The sequence below is a fragment of the Thamnophis elegans genome, chromosome 8 (genome assembly GCF_009769535.1).
Source record: "Thamnophis elegans isolate rThaEle1 chromosome 8, rThaEle1.pri, whole genome shotgun sequence".
NCBI lineage: Eukaryota > Metazoa > Chordata > Lepidosauria > Squamata > Colubridae > Thamnophis > Thamnophis elegans.
This window is the reverse complement of record NC_045548.1, coordinates 22,021,830-22,041,668: the sequence shown is the minus strand read 5'-3', so window position 1 is coordinate 22,041,668 and position 19,839 is coordinate 22,021,830. Positions and strand designations below refer to the sequence as shown.

At 33.1% G+C, this 19,839-nt stretch overlaps 1 protein-coding gene across 1 annotated transcript in view; it reads left to right on the top strand.

The window, feature by feature from the left end:
• The window catches only part of LOC116511972 (cadherin-7), a 109,524-nt gene extending 94,146 nt beyond the window's left edge, over nucleotides 1-15,378 (top strand). The window contains exons 9-11 of the mRNA XM_032222233.1: nucleotides 1,514-1,631; nucleotides 7,629-7,880; nucleotides 14,169-15,378. Of these exons, the coding sequence (XP_032078124.1) occupies nucleotides 1,514-1,631; nucleotides 7,629-7,880; nucleotides 14,169-14,662 (864 nt within the window). The 3' untranslated portion in view covers nucleotides 14,663-15,378. The remainder of the gene's footprint in view (nucleotides 1-1,513; nucleotides 1,632-7,628; nucleotides 7,881-14,168) is intronic.
• Nucleotides 15,379-19,839: the final 4,461 nt, after the last annotated feature.

Below are 19,839 nucleotides of genomic sequence, written 5' to 3'. Positions count from 1 at the left end.
AGCAACTTTAAGATGCATGGACTCTAACTCTGGAAATCCCTGGCCAGGATGAGTGATGTGCTGGAGTGGTGTCCTAGAGAAAAGATGACTAAGAGGAAGAATTACGTAGAGTCAGGACAAATAGCAACATTTACAAGGGGCTACGAGCATACTCCACGATTTTTTATCAGTAGTCTCCACATCTTTCCATTTAAGATTGATGTTTTCAGGTCTTAACTGATCTTTAAGTGAACTAAATTAATTACTGCAGTTATTATTATTTATAATGTACTTTTAGTTTTTTTATTACTTAAAAATACACTTTGCATGGAGTTTTTGGAGGGGCACTCGGGTTCTACCAATGCTTTTAAGGACTATATATGAGTCTCAAGGTGTCCTCCTGTCATGCGGAAAAGCAAGTCTGCAACATACATTTGAATCAGCTCTGTTATTACGTCTTGGGAAAATAAGTAAGTGTCAGGATAACAGAGTTCAAACATTTGAGTTTGTGTAAAGTCCTTTAGGCAAAAACTTAAGCTTTCAATTTGATGGAGTATTTGCAGCTTCCTTAGAAAAGATTTTGTTGGCCGACAGTATTTTTTTTCCTCTTAAAATTCATTAAAATCACTGAACCCATCAAAGTTATCATTTCCCCTATTTGTTTCTTTTAAAAATAATAATTTAATCTACTCTCTGAGGCTTTGAAATGATAACATTGCCCAAAACAGTGTGAATTTGATTTTGAAGTATTTTCAGGAAAATACTTTCCCTCAAAAGCATTAAATGGGTCCAGATTACACATTAGAATAACAAGATTAAAATGTGTGATATAGTATGAATCGAAATGGCCTTATAATTTCTGTTCAATTCATATGAAATTAAATTTATAAATTTATTATTATATTAATAAATTACAATATCATTGTCCAATAATTTATATATAAGAGGAAATTGCCTCTTTCTAAAAACCCTTTCAAAATGTTTTTGTTGTCTTTTGTTCAAAAAAATTTTTTTGTAAAAGATCCACCACTTGGAGCCAATTTCAAGAAATAAATTCTGCCTGAGGAAGTGAAATTTATTTTACTGATATATTATGTTTTAGAGATTAAGAGATTGACTGGGGCAGTGGTTAGAGTGCAGTACTGCAGGCTACTTCTGCTGACTGCTGGCTGGTTGCAATTTGGCAGATCAAATCTCACCAGGCTCAAGGTTGACTCAGCCTTCCATCCTTCTGAGGTGGGTAAAATGAAGACCCAGATTGTTGGGGTCAATATGCTGACTCTGTAAACAGTTTAGAGAGGGCTGTAATGCACTGGGAAGCAGTATATAAGTCTTATTGCTATCATGTTATTTTCTAGCAAGGAGAGGTGTTAAAATACTTCAATATACATTCTTTTAACAAAAAATAGATTTGAGGTCATATTAATATTTAAATTTTCCCTATGAGTAATTGTGTATTCTTAATACAAAATAATTACATTGTAATGAAAACAAACTGAGATCTGATATGAAGATGATATTTTTCCCTCCTTAGATCATTCAAAGAATCAGTGCCATTGACAGAGATGAGCCGCCTAATGGTCATCAGTTTTCCTTCAGTTTGGTAGGAGATGCAACAAACAACCACAACTTCACATTACAAGACAACAAAGGTAAGATATCAATCACAGTTCTAGCCTAAGGACATTTCAGAACAAACACATTACCACTCTAATTTCTTCAGTGACTGACTGTCATCTAGACAACTTATTTGTCAGGAAAAACATTAATTAAAAGCAATCAGACCTCATAGAAATTTCTTATCTATAGATCATCTGTCAAGGGAAAAAAAAGGTGTTAGTTAAATCATTTCACTCTTTGAGCCAAACAGATGGGCTTCAAATCCTTTGTTAAACTAATTATTTTCACTTTTTTCTTTTCTTTTCTTTTTTCTAAATAAAATTATACTTCAGAGCATTAACATTACTGGGCTTCAGATTTAGATGTAGATTTTTTTATTTTTTATCCTGCAAATAATTCAAGGCAATGAACATGCCTAATACTCCTTCCTCCTCCTATGTCCCCCACAACAACACCCCGATGAGTTAAGTCAGGTTGAGATACATTGACTAACCCAAAATCACCTACCTGGTTTCTGTGCCTGTGGCAGGATTAGAACTCATAGTCTCCTGGTTTCTAGCCAGGTGCCTTAATCACTAACCAAATTCATTTACAGGCTCCAGAAATAAAAAGAAATAAACTTTTAAAAACTTGTAACAAGATAGTTTCTCACGTATTTCTTGCAATATATGTGTCACATCGATCATATATAGGAGGCAAGAGCTAAAAACCCCACATTTATGGCTATTAATGTCATTTCAGTCTCCTGAAAATAATCCTATATTCCTGATGGGTACAGATTAGTATTGTTTTGCAAAGTTTTAATATTGTTTTATTGTTTTATTCATTTTTAATATTGGATACTGAAGAAAAATCCTGGAGGAAACATTTTGTCTCAGCCATGAGGCAGCTATCGGTAAAAGAATGTGATTAACTCATTCTCTAGAAACATATTGGTTCTTGGCCTGTAAATGATGTTTGGAAGGAGAAAAATCCTTGTAGTTTACAGTTGATTCCAGGATTATTGATGTTCCAAGTTTAGTAGACTAAGGTTTATCACCCTATCAAGAATGCAGGTGTTCTTTTCCCCTTTTGCTTATACTGTATATCTTTTTTGTTCTATTGTACTATGCTGTCACGCTGTCCTTTTAATCTCTCTTATTGAACTTTCCCTGTCAATTCTTCTATTGTTATTAGGCACTCCATATCACTGTTTTGATGCTTCAGATAACTGGAGTTGTGCTTCAAACTAGAAAACCTGTTCATTTTCTGTCTTAAAGATGGACATGTTTTGGGGGATGAGAAGCCACACTCAACATTTTCTGAAAAGAAGAACTTGTTTAAGGGTCAGCTATGGCCTTTGGATATGTCCCCATCCTTCCCTTAAAATAGAAGGAAAACATATCACCAATGTGGCATTTTAGACATTGCTTTGGATCTGGTTTTAGGATTATGTTCAGCCCAACACTAAAATCTTCTACTCAACACATTGCACTGTATAAGAGCAAGGATGTATATATTCCATATGTGCTATTTATTTGTTGGTAGAAGACTGTGTTTATTTTTAGAAAATATCCTAACGTGTAGTTTTACAATCCATCACCTGAGGATTATAGTTAAAAAATAAATGCCTACTATAATTTAATATATAATACAAAGTCTTCCAGAAATAAGATATATTTTAGTTTTAAAACATTAAAACTGGCAGATTTTTTTACAAAAAAAAAAAAACATTATCTGCCTGTATTAAATTCATTACCCATTTTTGTATCTAAACTGAAATCTTTGCTATGACCTCATTTGAAGAGCTTAGATATGTTCCATTATCAAAATTAATTGTTCTTGTATCTGCTTAGCCCTGATCCTGAAGATTGAAAATCAGTTCAGTATAATATTTATTTGATTTATGTATCATTTTAAAGAGTAGTTTTCAAATATAAATCAGGTGCTATTTTATTATTAGATTCCAAATGCAGTTCTTTAAATAGATAGCAATGTAATTTTTGTGTGAAGGACAAATGAATACTCAAAATTTGCATTTCTAATTCATTTGCACTCATTTTAATTTTTGAGATATATTTTCACATTAATGAATCATCTTCTGATAGATGTTCTTCTGACTACATAGATTGATTTTTTACATTTTAATTTGAATATACTCAGATTTGTGACAACAATGTTTTCTCGAGCTTATTAAATATTGATTATGTGCTGATATGCATATTTTATTTAAAAAGCCATTTCACATTTCAAACATGAACCATGAATAGCAAGTATGGTTTTATATAGTATTTTATTGACAATGTCCAGTACCTTGAACTGAATCTTTGAAACAAAACATAACACCAAGGTTTTCACAATATTATTAAGCCCGAGGATGGCTGTATTTGGCACTAGCTAAAGTTTCTTTGTGGTTTTCTAGGGCTGCTCCTTGTTGAGTAAATTGCAGTAGTACAAATACAAGTAGCAAGAGCATAAGTGATCATCATCAGTCTGTATTTTTCTAGATAACACCACAACTACTTGGCAGAAGCTCTCCTGGACATAGTATCCACAGCTTTGCCAGCATAAATCTGGAGTCCAGGAGGATCTTTTGGACTGTAAGCCAGCACTTTCAGGGGAGTGAAACTTCCAAGAACAGCCAAAGTAGATTCTGAACCAACAACCATTCTTTCTTGCTTCGATTGAATCTGATGCTGTATAAATCTGACTCATCAGCATATATTGCAATATATTGATGATACCTCACTCCATCACAACAGATTATCTCATCCATATAGATGAGGAAGAGAAATAAGCCCTGGGAAACTCATATTGACCTTTCCTCCTCAGGAAATGGGTGGAATCATGGCCAATAGTCCTTCCCAATTCTAAATCTCACTGACAGTCAGAAATATGCTGTTATTCACAGAACTGAAAGTTGAAAAATTTCTAGCAGGGTAATAATGATTGCTTTTCCATCATACACAGCCAATTACAGGACAACAGGGAGGGCAATTTAGGGAGTTTCTGACTCATTCCTGGCTTACATTCCTACTGCCTATCACATAATCCCTTTCTTCCAGAATCTTTGCATTTGCTTGTCTACCACTTTACCCTAACCTAACCAAGAAGGAACTTTGGATATAGGACAATAGTCCATCACTGTGGATCTAAGCCAGATTTCTTGAAGAGACAAACTTCTCAACACTACTGGACCTTACCTTAAAAAAAGGTGTTGGCACTACTGTCCAAAATCCAATCTGCATTTTCTTCATTGGCAGCTTTTAACTTGCCCACAATATGGAGAAAAGAAGATGGACTTATAAATAAATTTGTTTTACAACATAGTTAAGGTTTTGGTTGGTTGGTTGATTGTGTTCTGTGCATGCTGCCTTATGCCAGCAGGCAAGATCAAGTGATTTTCACTTGATTATTCTAAAGAGGGAATAAGAGTTTATTTTTAGTCCAAGCCACATAAGGATATGATTACAGTAAATGTGTCTTGCTTTCAGTTAATTTTTTTTCCATGGGTGGGGGATGCTAATAAGAAAGCCAAAATTTCTTTGATCTTATGTTATGACTTGATTACAATTGTAAGGTCTAAGAGCAGTCAGGGGAAAAAAAACCTTGGGATCAACTAATTTTATATATATATATATATATATATATATATATATATATATATATATATATATATATATATATATATATATATATATATATATATATATATATATATATATATATATATATATATACACATACATACATACATACATACATACATACACACACATATAAAACCATTTTTTTCAGCCTCAGTTGTCTTTGCATAATATTTCTGCCTGCAAGCCTTCTCCTTAAGCAAAGACTCAGAAGTATTATTTAAATTAGTAGCAACCCATTTTGGAGATCATTTGAGAAGGGGATCATAATGAAAGCCAATCCCTCATGTATTTTTAGAGAAAAGGGATCAATTGGATAATCACTAGAGAACAATAGGGAGGTGGTTGAGGCTACTATTATTATTATTTCATTGCCAATTTAGCATTGCAGTTGTGATTACTACTTAGTCCTTTTGCTTACTCTTGCTTCTTACACTACTGGGTATATTCTCCCATATTAAACAAATATAACATTTCTGCCAAAACTGTTAAGGGAGATCTCTGCCACCAAAACCCAGAATAGTGGGGACAACATAACACTGCTGAAGTAAAGAAAAAAGGAAGCTATTACATACTGCTTTGTTAACCACGGGCAACTTGCCAACAATAGGCAATGCTTTTCTTATCAATGGGCAACTTTCCCTTCAAAATCAGGCTTCATAGGTGAAAGAATCTGGTTTCCACAGTAAACAAAAGCTGTCTGATTCTTTTTAATGTTAATGGTGCCAAGGGCTGGCAGCTTTGTTAAAGCTCTTTTTACTTTGCCTACATTTGTCGGGACTGGGTGCTTCTGGGCCTCCTGCCTGAAAGTTACTTTTTAAAATTACCGAATTTTTCGGAGTATAAAACACATCAAGGATTTGAAGAGGCAATTCTTTTTAAAAAAAGTTTTTGCACTCTGCAACCTCCCCAAAAGGGCCTGTTTTTCAAAAAAAAGGGCATGAATACCCCTTAGGAGGATTGTAGAGTGTTCCTGGGGGTGGGCAAAAATGAGCAAAAAATGCCTGTTTTTCACAAAAACAGGTCTGTTTTTTAAATCAAAAAAGGCATTAGGAAGCTTACAGAGTGTTCCTGGGGACTGAGTTGAGCAAATTGAGTAAAAAAAGGCCCATTTTTGCCCTCCCCAGCCCCCAGGAGCTCTTGAAAGCCTCCTACAAGCTATGCAGAGCCATTTTGGTGAAGGGGCGGAGTTTCAGGAGACAAAAACATGCTGTATTCAGTGTATAAGATGCACCCAGATTTTCACCCTCTTTTTTGAGGGAAAAAGGTGCATCTTATACTCCAAAAAATACAGTAGTTCTGTGTAAGAGCTCTAACTTCAGTGTCTTGGATCTGGCACCTACTGTAAGTGGACAGCCAAGAATAATTCATGCAAAATGTAGGGATCTGCCTGAAGAAGATCAATTCCATTATCACAAAGACAAGTTGAAGCAAATGAAGAAAATGGTTACTTATTCTGCCTCTGTTTACCTATATTTGACAGTATAATTGCAATATACTGTCATTACTGGCATTTATGAATTGGATCAAACCACCTAGAGAACACTCCTGAAGAGGCCATGCAAAATGACTCGAATGAACATAATAGCAATTGCTCCAAATATTCTGTGTAATACATCTGTCAAAATCCTAAAGAGTGTCATAATGAACTCTTAACTGGACACTGGGATGCTCTTTGGAGAATATGCAATTTTCTTGACTGATACATCTCTTCGCTATTTTTCCTATATGCATTATACAGTTTATATGTGCAGTCTCCGCATTTCCAAAAAGAGGAACATGAATCATAGATCTCCAACGGGGCCAGGAGACAACAAGTGGCAAAATATATGTCATGACTTACATACTTCCATCTGATGTTAGGAGCCAAGTACAAAATCCAAGGAGTTTTATTTGGACGTGTTAGAGTGGAACTGTATTTCAGACCAATTATAATGGTCATAAGTCACGGATGGAAATTATGGCTCTCTTGGTATTACTGAATTACAGCTTTCAGCATCCAACCACTAACTGGCTAGGGTTACTGGGAATTTAACAACGTATCTAATGACACTTTTCCACTATCCTTAGCATAGTTGAAGCAAGAACTTTTAACTTTTTCAATTGTTTTTCTTAGGCCGTTGCATTAATACTTAGAATTTCATGTCTGCCATCAGGAAACGATGGAAGGTTTGTCATAGTTCAATTAGCAAATGAGAATGAGGGATTAGGAATAAACCTTTTTATTAACTATTTACAAAGGGCCACTGCAGTCTTTATGCTTACTTCCAGGGAGCTTTGTATTTTCAAATTATGAGACATATATAGTCAAACTAAGATACTATTAAAATTAATCTAAAAAATCTAAAGATTTGTTTTTCTTTAAGAAAATGTTGTCTCCCTTTTATCTTTTCCTTGATCTAGACAATACAGCATCTATACTTACGAGACGAAATGGCTTTCGAAGGCAAGAACAATCCGTTTATTATTTGCCAATATTCATTGTAGACAGTGGCTCACCTTCCTTGAGTAGCACCAATACACTCACAATTCGAGTCTGTGACTGCGATGCAGATGGCATTGCCCAAACGTGTAATGCAGAGGCCTACATCTTGCCAGCTGGACTTAGTACTGGAGCACTCATAGCAATCCTGGCTTGCGTGTTGACACTGCTAGGTATGTCTGTGTGGTTTCTTCACTGAAGGGAACAATCTTCCTTCAAAATACTGTTATTTTCACTTCTTAATTAATGCCTTTTTATTGCAAGAAATATAGGGGCTAAAATAGTTTTTAAGATCATCTATATAAAGGTCCAGATTTTCTTCATCTCAGTAGATGTGGTTGCATCTGATATCTCTTCAGATGTTTATAACATTTAATTCCTGTAATGTCTGATTTTTTTAAAAAAGTAACTTATTTGGTGTGTTTTTAGAGTGACTAACAGTTAACACAAGAAATGAAGATGTGTAATTACAAAAATAAATAGCAAGAAATCTTAGGCTTATCAAAAATCAGGCTGTGGTGTTATTGTGTTTAAATCGATGGAACAGTGTTTCACAAGTTTTCATGGTAATGATATCTGATGACCTTGGGTGGAAATTCTATAATGGGAGGAAACATTTTTTCATATATCCTGCAGCCAGTTGAACATTTAAAAGACAGACACAACAATGTGAACTGAATTTGAAAGAAGCCAGAATTCTTATCAGGTCATTTTACACTGCATATAACATGTGCTTATGCAGTCTTATTTTTATCTCATACAAAGCCATCAAAATCTATGATTGTTACAAAACTGATCACAGATTAGTTTATTTGGAAGTTATGTGAATGTACAAATTTTAGACTCAAAATGTGTGCTCTATTCTTTTTTTAAAAACTGATCACGTAGAACTAAATTACATTAGCAAAATGGTAGTAAAGCAATATATTAAGGAAGCACTAAAATGGGTTACAATCTCTTAAGTGTAGACAGTAAGCTCTGAACTGTAGTCATGTATGTTTATTCAGTTATTATCCAGTGTTTTATTTATTTTGTAATTATGGCTTTGCTTAGGTCTTGATATTTCTGGACAAATAGAGTTTGTACAAAGTTAATCTAAAATACCTATTTTACTGGAGAACATTTTGCATTTTCTATTTATGAAATCATTCCCATTTATATAATAAACTTTGAACTGAAACTTTTCACAGCCCTATCACACACTAGAAACTTCCAATCACCATCTGTATGATCTATTTCCATAAATCTCCTCATGTCAAAGGGCATTATAGAATTCTGCTTGCTTAGAATTAGTTCTTAAACAAAACAATTATATATGGAATGGAAGAAATCCACTTATAGATTTACAAGAATATTTAAAAATACATTCTTTTCTCAAGCATAGCAATTCAAATAGGCTGGAAAGGACTTGATGAGAAAACGGTAACATCACTATTATTTTGATATGCCCATTTCTTCATGGAGATCGCTATTTCTTCCTGGTTGTCAAAAATTGCCCATGTAATAAAATATAAAACTATGCTAAGTAAATGACATGTATTTACAGCTAGGCTCTTTCAGGCTTTATCTGGTAGGTGGGCTGGAACCAATTAGATAAGCCCATAGGAAAATCCAAGGATAAGTAATATTTATTGAAGGAAGTCGAAAGACAATATCCCAGAATTTACTGTTAATTATGGAACTAGCCTTATTTATAAATACAGGAATAAATTCTTTTTACATTTAATTTTTATCTCCACCCTAAATGATAGAGAACATGCTCCTTTTCTTTGTTGGGAGATTTATTTGTTCCTTTTTGTCCCTTCTTTTTACAGTGATAAGGTTTATTTTGATCTGGTTGCTCACTGTGTAGAATTAACTCTCAACAGGTGTGCCAAATTCAGATCTCATTATAACTCTTGCTTTTGTTTGGCTAACCTTTTCAGAATTGAAACTCCTTTTCCTAGCTTTTTCTGCTAGCTTTCTAAGTGTTTCTAACTTTCAGTTTTTTTAACTTCCTGTTTTCCTTTCTGTTTAAAAACAGTTTTCACCAAAAATATTAGGTGTAAAAGTTAAGATGACAGTACTTTACCGAGCACTGTAATTATTGTGCTGACTAATGATAAAAGAAAAGACTCAGATCTTCATATGGCCCTTTACCTTATTAAAGCTCACAAACACTTTTCATAATTGATATATTAAATCTAGAAATGCAACTGGCACTAAAGCAGATTTGAAGGCAGATTCAACTTTGCTGAGAACTCCAAGTTATATTGAATACAGTATAACTTATTAGATATAGAATAAAGATTAAATCCATACTTCTAAACAATTCCGATATCATTCAAAGTATTCTTGCTTATGTTACTGCCGTGCAAATCCAGCATAGTGGAATGACTCCAGGTTTCAAAATTTGCTGTAAACTTATGTTACAGAGTAGTTGAAAACTTTACCTGTAAGTCAAGATGGAAATCTGATTTTACATTATTTGCCTGGGGTCAAATAAAACATAAGTAAACACCTAAAACTTATTTAGTAATTTGCAAAATCATATGAAAATTGTTATGATGTGTGTCATTTCATTTACACTGTACATAATTTTTAAAAAGAATGTTTATGAAAATAATATGGCATTTGCAGTATACTTTTTTCAGTTAATATCAAAGAAGCATAAGAATAACTGCTTAATATTGTAGTCATAATCTTGTTTTTATAATAACTGCTTAATATTCTAGTTATAATTTTTGTGCATATCAATAACTCTTTTTCCATATTTTCTTCCCACCAAGTTTTATTATATTTGAACATGATGCAGTGTAGTTCACCTACTTTCCAGAGCTGCTTAAGTATTTCACATAGGATACCTGATTTGTAGAAGGTCATGTAAAGTTCTTTTTCAGATCAGGAATAAGTACATTTTTGTAACTATGGATTGAACTTAATGGTTTCTGAGAACAAAGGTCATTGTATTACAATACAAGGGACTGTATTTCTATGGAGTAGGATTTTAAAAAAAATTACCTCTAGTTTTGTGCCATAGTTTTTACCTTTTCAGCCTCAAAGTTTGAAAGAACAACTTATTAGATTTTGTTTTGTTTTAATAAAGACAGTGTGGTGACTTTTTGCAGTTCTGCATGAACCTTTTAGGTTGCGTGTATTTAATTTAGATCTAATTTTTATTTAGGGTTTACCTTTTTATACAATATTTCCTTTCAAAGCAGTTTAGGAGAATCAAATAATAGTTGGGTAATGAAACATCTATAAGGAAACAACCAAGTTCAAAGAGCATGAGAAACTCAACAGTTCAGCACTGAACTATAGATATTCTCTTCTATTGGCATAAAACAATATGTCGATAATAAATAAATGCATGCATATATAAATCTAAAATAAACCAATCATTCACATCTAGAACTTGCATTTTATTGAGCAATCAGTAAAAGCTTTGTTGCAATGATTAAAAAAACACTATATAAGTTAAACTAAAATGTAAGAAATAAAAATGAAGATATGATTTTGGGTAGCTAGCTAGCAAGTCAAAGCTGTATTTTGTAGGAAACAATGTTACAATAGCAGAGATAAGTCTTCTACTCTTTCAGGACTTAAAATAATCTACAAAATTGGCATATTCATATTAAACCAGTGGAGGTAGCATATATGCTAATCATATACGGAACACTATTATGCAGTTAGACTTCAATAGCATCAACAATCTTCCATTCAGAACATGCTTCAGTGAGTTTAGACTGACTACCATTTAGAATTGAAGCTTCAATGACTTTCTTAAGCATTTAATATTTGTGAATGTATTAAGAACAGGTGATCCTTAATGTACAACAGTTCATTTAGTGACTGTTTGAAGTTACAACAGCACTAAAAACAATGACTTATGACTATTTTTCACACTTAGTACTCAGCAATAAGTACCCAGCCCTATTCAATTGGCCTCCTTATGGGATATGTTCCTGACTTGGAAAAAGCAACTTTTATTGCATAACTGTTATCCTGCTCTTGCCTTTATTTAAACAAAGGTGTAAGTTTGGGGATAAGGTTTCCTTCCTGTCCTCTTGGACTATGGGTATCCTTTCAAGAAAGCTCTTGTGCCCTTAAGTCCAAGTAAATAAAAGCTGGAGACACATTAGATTATAACATATTTATCCCTTGGGTTCCTTCTTCCTTTTCCTTGGTTATATTTGTTTTGGTGAAGACAGGTCGCAAATAATTTTAAGTTAGCTGAAAACAAATTTGGAGTATTTTGTTCTGAAGCCTAGAAGAATTTTGTACGGTGAAAGTAATGAACAATCCTCTTTGTGAATTTCATTATTTGTTTAGCCTAACACTAATAAGAATCCCATAGTATTATAAAAGCATACAAGTTTATTTTTATACAAGCTAAACGTATGATCACAATCCTCTAGCAAGAATATAGTGGTGAGAAAGGACGATTAATGTAACTGTTAGCCTTTAAAGTACCTCAAATTCTTTGTCGCCTTTCTGCTAAAAAAAAAAAAAAACACACACCCTAAAATAGCTATATTTTATTTTAAAACTGGTGTTGGCTGATATTGGTCTTTTTTTTTCAAACATGTCATCATTGTTAATTTTATAACTCTGTCCTATAATAGTTCCCATTCAAATCCAGCAATTAGTACATTGGAAGCAAAATTGGCTAGTTTTTCAAACATTTCCACGGATTTTGCATGGCTGTTCATACAGCTTTTATTCAGATAGAGGTTAAAAATTATTGTGCAAGAGCAGTTGAAGTTATTAGAAATTAATATTCTCCTAAAGCCATTTATATGCTAAATTGTTTAACATTTCAAAGGACTTTTTTTTGTTTGGCTTCAAGCAATCATGAGCTGTGTAAGGCAAAGCTGCATAAAACATTCTTTTTATCTTGCTTTTTATTGTACCACTCAGCAGATAAATCTACCAAGTTTCATATACTTTGCACTTATTAGCAGGTATTTAACTCCCCAGATAAAGTCTGTTGAACATGTCACAGTGTGAAAATACATTTTCACTGGTGTAATGAACAGATTAACTGCTTGCTACATGGCATAGTTAGTAACTTAGAATAGCCAAAAGTAATTTTAAAAGAAAGAAAAGCCTAGCAGATCCAGGGGGGGGGGGTGGATTTGAAATATGTTATAAATATATTATTTTTTCATTTTATAAAACTTGAAGGCTGATATGAATCCTATCAGTCTTATATAGTTCCTCCATTAACCCCTACGGTAACTTTTTGTTTTCCAATTGATATGGAAAATATGTGCCAGCTGTCATCTTTATTTTATTCCAGGTTTCTTTTCATTCTGAACAACCATTGACATGTTCTTTTATGGAAAAAATGTATTTAGTGTAGTAATTATAGATGTTAAGATCAATTTTTCAATTCTTTGCACCTACAGTACATTAAGAGCCACTATTTTACATTGTGAAAATGATAATTGCGAAAACACAAGAGGTCATTATTAAAAAGAATCCATTGCAATTTGGATTATCATGGATTTCCTTAATATGTCGATTGAGTTTTGGAATATTTAATTAATACAAATGTATAATATAATGTTTTGTTTTTTTATTTTGCATAATGGTATAACTAGATCTTTAGCAAAGCCATCCTTAAAAATAAATGTGTTGTGTAATTTTAAATTTGAGTGGTGTGATTGGATTATGTTTTTATTGATTCTTAATATCACCAGCAAATAATTAAATGGGTATATACAGACTAAGTATTTAAGTCTTTTCAGTAATTCTGTGAATATCTTATCTCTAAAGCCACCAAGAAATTATCTTCAATATTAGAAATGTCAAAAAATGTTGTTATCCAGTAAAGTGATTTGGACCAATAAATATCAAAATCTTTATGTTTCTTATTGCAAAAAAATCCCCAGATCCATGATAGGTATTCTGCATGTTAAAGCAAAGTGCTCTGTGTTATAATGCTTTTAATGCATGAACCACAAAAGTTGTTAAATAACAGCTATTATTTAACAACACTGAATTTTCCAATCAAGGATCAGATACTTTATCAATAATCTGTACTCATAGACTTCAATAATAGAGTTAACTTCCCAAACCCTGACAGTTAGAGTGCACATAGAGAGTTTATAAACATGCTTTTATCGTTTGGGCAATTAAGAGTTCAGAAAAAGGTCTCTACAGTTAATGGCTGAGAGGCTGTAATTTTCAACTTGAATTTGCTTTAAAACGTATGTTTTAGCAATCTGTACCAAATAAACAATACATATGATGACATTAAATCAGAATGAACATAATAATATATTCTTTAATGTCTAAAAGCATTTAAAGCCACTTTAAGGAACTATAAGGAATCCCAAACAAACCTTATTGTGTAACCATCAGAAAACTCTTTATCTTGCATAATTTATAAATAGTTTTACTCTGAATGTGGAATGTAATGAATTGGGGATTAGCTTGATTCAACTTTGCTTAAAACTTTACTTTTTCCATTGCAGTGCTTGTCTTGCTGATTGTTTCAATGAGGCGACGGAAAAAAGAGCCTCTTATTTTAGACGAAGAGAGAGATATCAGGGAAAATATAGTCCGATATGATGATGAAGGAGGTGGAGAGGAGGATACCGAAGCATTTGATATGGCTGCCCTGAGGAACCTCAATGTCATTCGTGATACCAAGATCAGGAGGGATGTGACTCCAGAGATCCAGTTCTTGAGCAGACCATCTTTTAAAAGCATCCCTGATAATGTTATTTTTCGGGAATTTATTTGGGAAAGGTTAAAAGAAGCTGATGTGGATCCCTGCGCTCCACCATATGATTCCCTGCAGACATATGCATTTGAAGGAAACGGTTCAGTGGCTGAGTCACTCAGCTCTTTAGATTCGGTCAGTTCAAACTCTGATCAGAATTATGATTACCTCAGTGACTGGGGGCCTCGTTTCAAACGGCTTGCAGATATGTATGGAACTGGACCAGAAAATTTGTATTCATAGCCTTTGAACTTTTTTATGACAATGCACTAAAGGAAAAAGGAAAGAGAAACTCAGTATCTGGACTAAGAAAAATCTGTAAATATTTCTCCATCTTTTTTTAAACTTTTTTTTCTTTGACTCAGTGAAGCTTATCTTAATTTGAAAATTGTCCAAGGAACTGCACTGAACAACAAATAGTGAGCATCAAATGGCATTTTGGTAAAATTAAGATGCTTGGCCATATACAAATAGATAGCAACCCTCATATCTCATATACCTGCAGAGGCAATTAACCTCTAAGAGTAAGTAACTGCACTGTGACCTCAATGAGCCAATGATACCCTGTAGATGCCTTCTGAGTTTTGCTGGGTTGAGACTTCAGAGTCTCTGCTTAGTGAAGGAATGGGGAACAAGTTCATTTACCATTTAAAATAGTATTACAATATATTGTATACTATTAATGCAAGGTTTCATCTTTCATTTGCAGTGTTGCATGCAAGTTGCTGGCTCAAAACAATCCAACACAGTGACTTCTATTTGTTTCAAAGGCTACTAAGTCCAAAAAAATCTATATCTGTAAATATCTGGGTAATTCTGAAAATAGACTGCAGTTCCTATTCTGAAAATCTGCAAAATATGCCATTGCCTTATTACAACTGTTTGCAGGAAACGTGAGTTTGAAAAGATGGAACGTGATTCTCACAGTTTTGTGATGCCTATGTAGGTATGGGGGGAAAGTTGCTGTCTATATCTTGATTATTATTAATATTAATATGATGTCTTCTGATTCATACAGAAGTTTTTTTCATTTTTTAAAAAATAAAATGTTGACATGTAGAGGTATGTTCGTTTTGGAGTTCTGACCTCCATTTATATTCAGGTTTGTTATATGCATTGTGGTGTTAGATACTTGGGAACATGCTGTTTTTTTCCCTCCAGTCTCAGCTACATGAAGGAAATGAAGCATGGAAATAGAGAAATTATAGTAAAGCAATTGAGCTCGCTATTCATCTCTCCAAGAGGAACACTGCTACAAGGACACATGGCTGTCATTGTTCTTCTGAGCCATTACAATGTCTGAGATTTTTGAATAAAGTGTTTGTACTTTGAATTTTCAAAGGAGACTACAGATGCAGCCAGGATTGTCTCTAATGGAAGTTTTAGTTTTTCAAGGTCATCTGTTCTATGTGCTTCGGCAATTTAAACAAACCTGCTCCTTCTATCAAATTCCCTACCTCTTTGCTACTGTGGAATCACAGAAAAGTACTCTTTTTACATTTCTTTCATATGTTAAGCAGCATGATATGATTAGCACCAATTCTGTCTTCAGATACTCACAAGTCACAGAAGCATTTTTCTCCAGGGAGGTCACTTCATAACGCATCATTTCTATACTGGTTCAGGTGTGCCAAACTTGAAGGATGACTACTGCAGTTCATTAAAATAATAGTAGGGGGTGGGAGGTTGGTGCAGGATTTCTTAGAATATGACAACTTTTATGGTTCAGGCAATATTTATAATTTAGCTGTTATTAGAAAATAAGACATGGATTGAAGTAGAATAGTGCTTTATTTTAATACTTTGTTTTCTTCTCTCTCTCTCTCTCTCTCTCTCTCTCTCTCTCTTTCTCTCTCTCTCTCTCTTCCCCCCTCCCTCTCTTTTCTTTAACAAGGACCAGTTTTGAAAACATTAATTATAGCTACAGCTCTTGTAGCAAAAACTCTAGAAGATATTATGAACTCCCTAGAATGGAGAGATTTGGAGCATGTTCTTATATGAGCATTTCTGAATGAAGAAGTAAATGGCTTGACTCTTACCTAAATTTAATTTATATAGACACATGAGCTAGTCAAGCCAATTCTTATAGGCAGATAAACAAATAGAAAATCAAATCAGGGAGTAATTGCTGAAATTCCTAATATGCTCTGAAGCACTTTAAAGAAGAATGGTAGGGATGTGTATCCCTTCAGATGTGATTCCAAAACATTCAGAGCACACAAAAACATGAATGTCCATGACTTTTTAAAGCAGCCACATCTTTTCCCCAAGATTGTGTGGTAGTTTGATATATATGACTTACAGACAGATACCATATTTATACAAAGGGATAGTATCAAGATCACATGAAGCGTTAATACTGCTTTACACTACATTGTTAAGACTACACTTAGAATATTATGTCTGGTTTTGGTCACCATGATACAAAAAACTTATTGAAACTCCAGAAAGAGTGCAGAGAAGAGTAGCAAAGATGCTTAGGGGACTAGATACTAAACCATATGATGAAGGAGGGAACTGGGAATGTCTATCTAATGAAGACAAGGACTGTGGGTGACATGATAGCAGTCATATTTGAGAGGCTGTCTCAGAGGAGGGGAATCAATGTATTATCCAAAACACCTGAGAACAAGACAAGAGATAACAGATGGAAGCTTAGCAAAGAGAGATCCAACCTAGAATTAAGGAGAAATTTCCTGTCAATGAGAGCAATCAGTGGAATGGCTTCCTCCAGAAGTTGTGAGTGGTTTATTACTGGATATTTTAAAGAAGAAATTGTACATCCATTTTTCTGGAATGATATAGTTCTCCTGCTTGAGCAGGTGTTTGAACTAGAAGATCTCCAAGGTCCCTTCCAGAATTGTTATTCTGTACCTCCACAAAGACTATTTTGAAATCTGGTCCAAAACAATATTGGCCCTTTAAAATTTAAGAAGTTTCTTATATATAAAAGCCATTAATATAGCTGGACTATTACACAGTTTTATTCTCTACTTACTGAACTGGAAAGAACATATACAAAAATCAGGGCACTGTCTAAGAAAAATTTGTGCCTTCACCTAGAAAGTTATGTACCACTATAGAAAGGCTCGTCTGCCTTTTTGAAAACCTAGGTTAGAGACCATATTTTTCAATATGAAATGGTTTCTTTTATACAATGCTTATGATGGATGAATCTAGACGGCATCAAGAACTGAAGGGAAATCTCCTTAAGGTTTTGTAATTCTTGCAGCTCAGCAGTGTCAATGAACTAAAAGTGGCCTTCAGCTTCATTAAGGAATAAAGTTTGACCATGCAGAAACACAATTATTTACCTTGGGTAACTTTTTTGTAGACAATCATTGTTTCATAATTTAGTAAACAATATATATATACCGTATTACAAAATATTCATATATGAATATTTTGTAATGAACTCAAAAAATATCTTAACTCTTCATCACAAATGTAAGATTTCAATAAAAAGTAAAAAAAAAACTGTATAAAACTCAATAACTATCAATATCTAATTGAACTGCAGGAGTTATGTAGCTGTTGTATGAGAAGATCTTGTAAAAAAATCACCTTGTTATTAGAAAAAAAATATTCTAGTTCAAGACCAGGATCCAAAGAACTATGCAATTAAATTACATATCAATATATCCAAGGTGAGGTTTGGCATGTGCTTCTCAAATAATAGTCTGTCATGTCATGTGGCAAACTCCTACTTAAACTCAGGGGACCTTCAAAATTGATTTCTTAGCTGACATCATTAAAAAAAAGAAGAAGGAAAATCCCATTGAGCATAGTCAACAAGAATCTTTAGTTATGTCCTGTGTATTCTTACTTGGTCATACATTAAAGTATTAATGTATTTAAATAAATGTATAAATGTATAAATAAATAAATACTTTAACTTTAATAAAGTTAAAGTTAACTTTAATAAAGTTAAAGTTAACTTTAATAAAGTTAAAGTTAACTTTATTGATGAACTGGACTTATTTCTAAGGAGACGTGCATAGAATTATACTTTCAAATCTGTGTTACTCTTGGTCAATATATTTGCATTTAGATTTTAACATATATCAGTTCAGAGTAAATCACTATAATGTACAAATTTTCCTCTCTTATTCTTTTTTATATAAAGCTGTATGATATTATTTCTATAAAATATTGAGAGCATTATTGTTTTTGTTACCCAATCTATACTACCTGAAGCATTAAAAACCATTCAATGTTACCATTGGTTATACCTCTCATACACCCACCTTCATTACAAATATTTTAGTTAGTTTTTAAATTATTCTGGGGCATATACCTTGAATGGATCCTGTAACAAATAATTCCAGTTTGTTACAAATAGATTCCATCTCAAGTATTCCAGATTCATCCATTGGAATGAGAAGGAAATTGCTCATAAGTGAGGATCCATGTGTGATCAGATTATGCACCTATAGCAATTGTTGAATTGTGGTGCTTAGCTACATCATGTGAAACCAGTTTTTAAATTGTTTTTATAGATCTGATGAGTAATTATCAATGAAGTGTGCAATATGCATTATTTTTCTTAGTTTGTTGTACATCTTGTTATTTTGTTATGCCATAATGGACATCCACAATTCTTGTAGCAAAATCAATTTCTGACCTAGTACAAAATTATGCATTAGATATTAACATATTACCATAGTGTATCAATAGATGAACTGTTAAAATGAAATATAAGTAACATTTGTGACTTCTGCTGATATTAATTAGACTAAAATTAGCTATGGTTTTGTATACGATCATTATATTTATATTTTCTCTGTCTCATTTTCCAGGATTTTCTATTCCACCAAAATTATTCTATAATTTAAAAAAAAAAAGCATCCAAGCTTTGCATTTATTTCACATGCAACTTTTTCCTAATACACAGTACATGTTTGAACAGTTGTACATCACATTAAGTTTACATTTGCACTTTTATACCCAACTTTTTTTTAAAGAATGTGCACATTTTTATGCAAGTCATTTTTGCTGAGATTGCATTGCCAAGTTTGAGCAAGTTCAGAATCTCAGAGTTAACTCTATTCGATTAGTTCTGTTTAAAATCTGGGCCAAAGTCACAATTTCTAATGCTGATACCTGTAATATATAAAAGAACGCAAAAATTATTTTCTACTCTGTAACGTGTACTTTTTTGCTAACCATATCATATTTTTAAAAAATGTTATTTTCCTTTGCTTATATTCCATTGGCGGGGAAAATGTATAATTCCATCACATTGTTGGAATCAGTAGCACTGATGTTTCACCTTCCTTTAAAAAACGTGCTAAGCCATGATATGTTTAAAAATGGCTGTTGAAAAAAAATCATCTGGAGTTTGCATGGAATGCTTGTCCATAACCAATGGTTTACAAATTATAGTTACATTACTAATTACAAAGCCTGAGCTCACACAA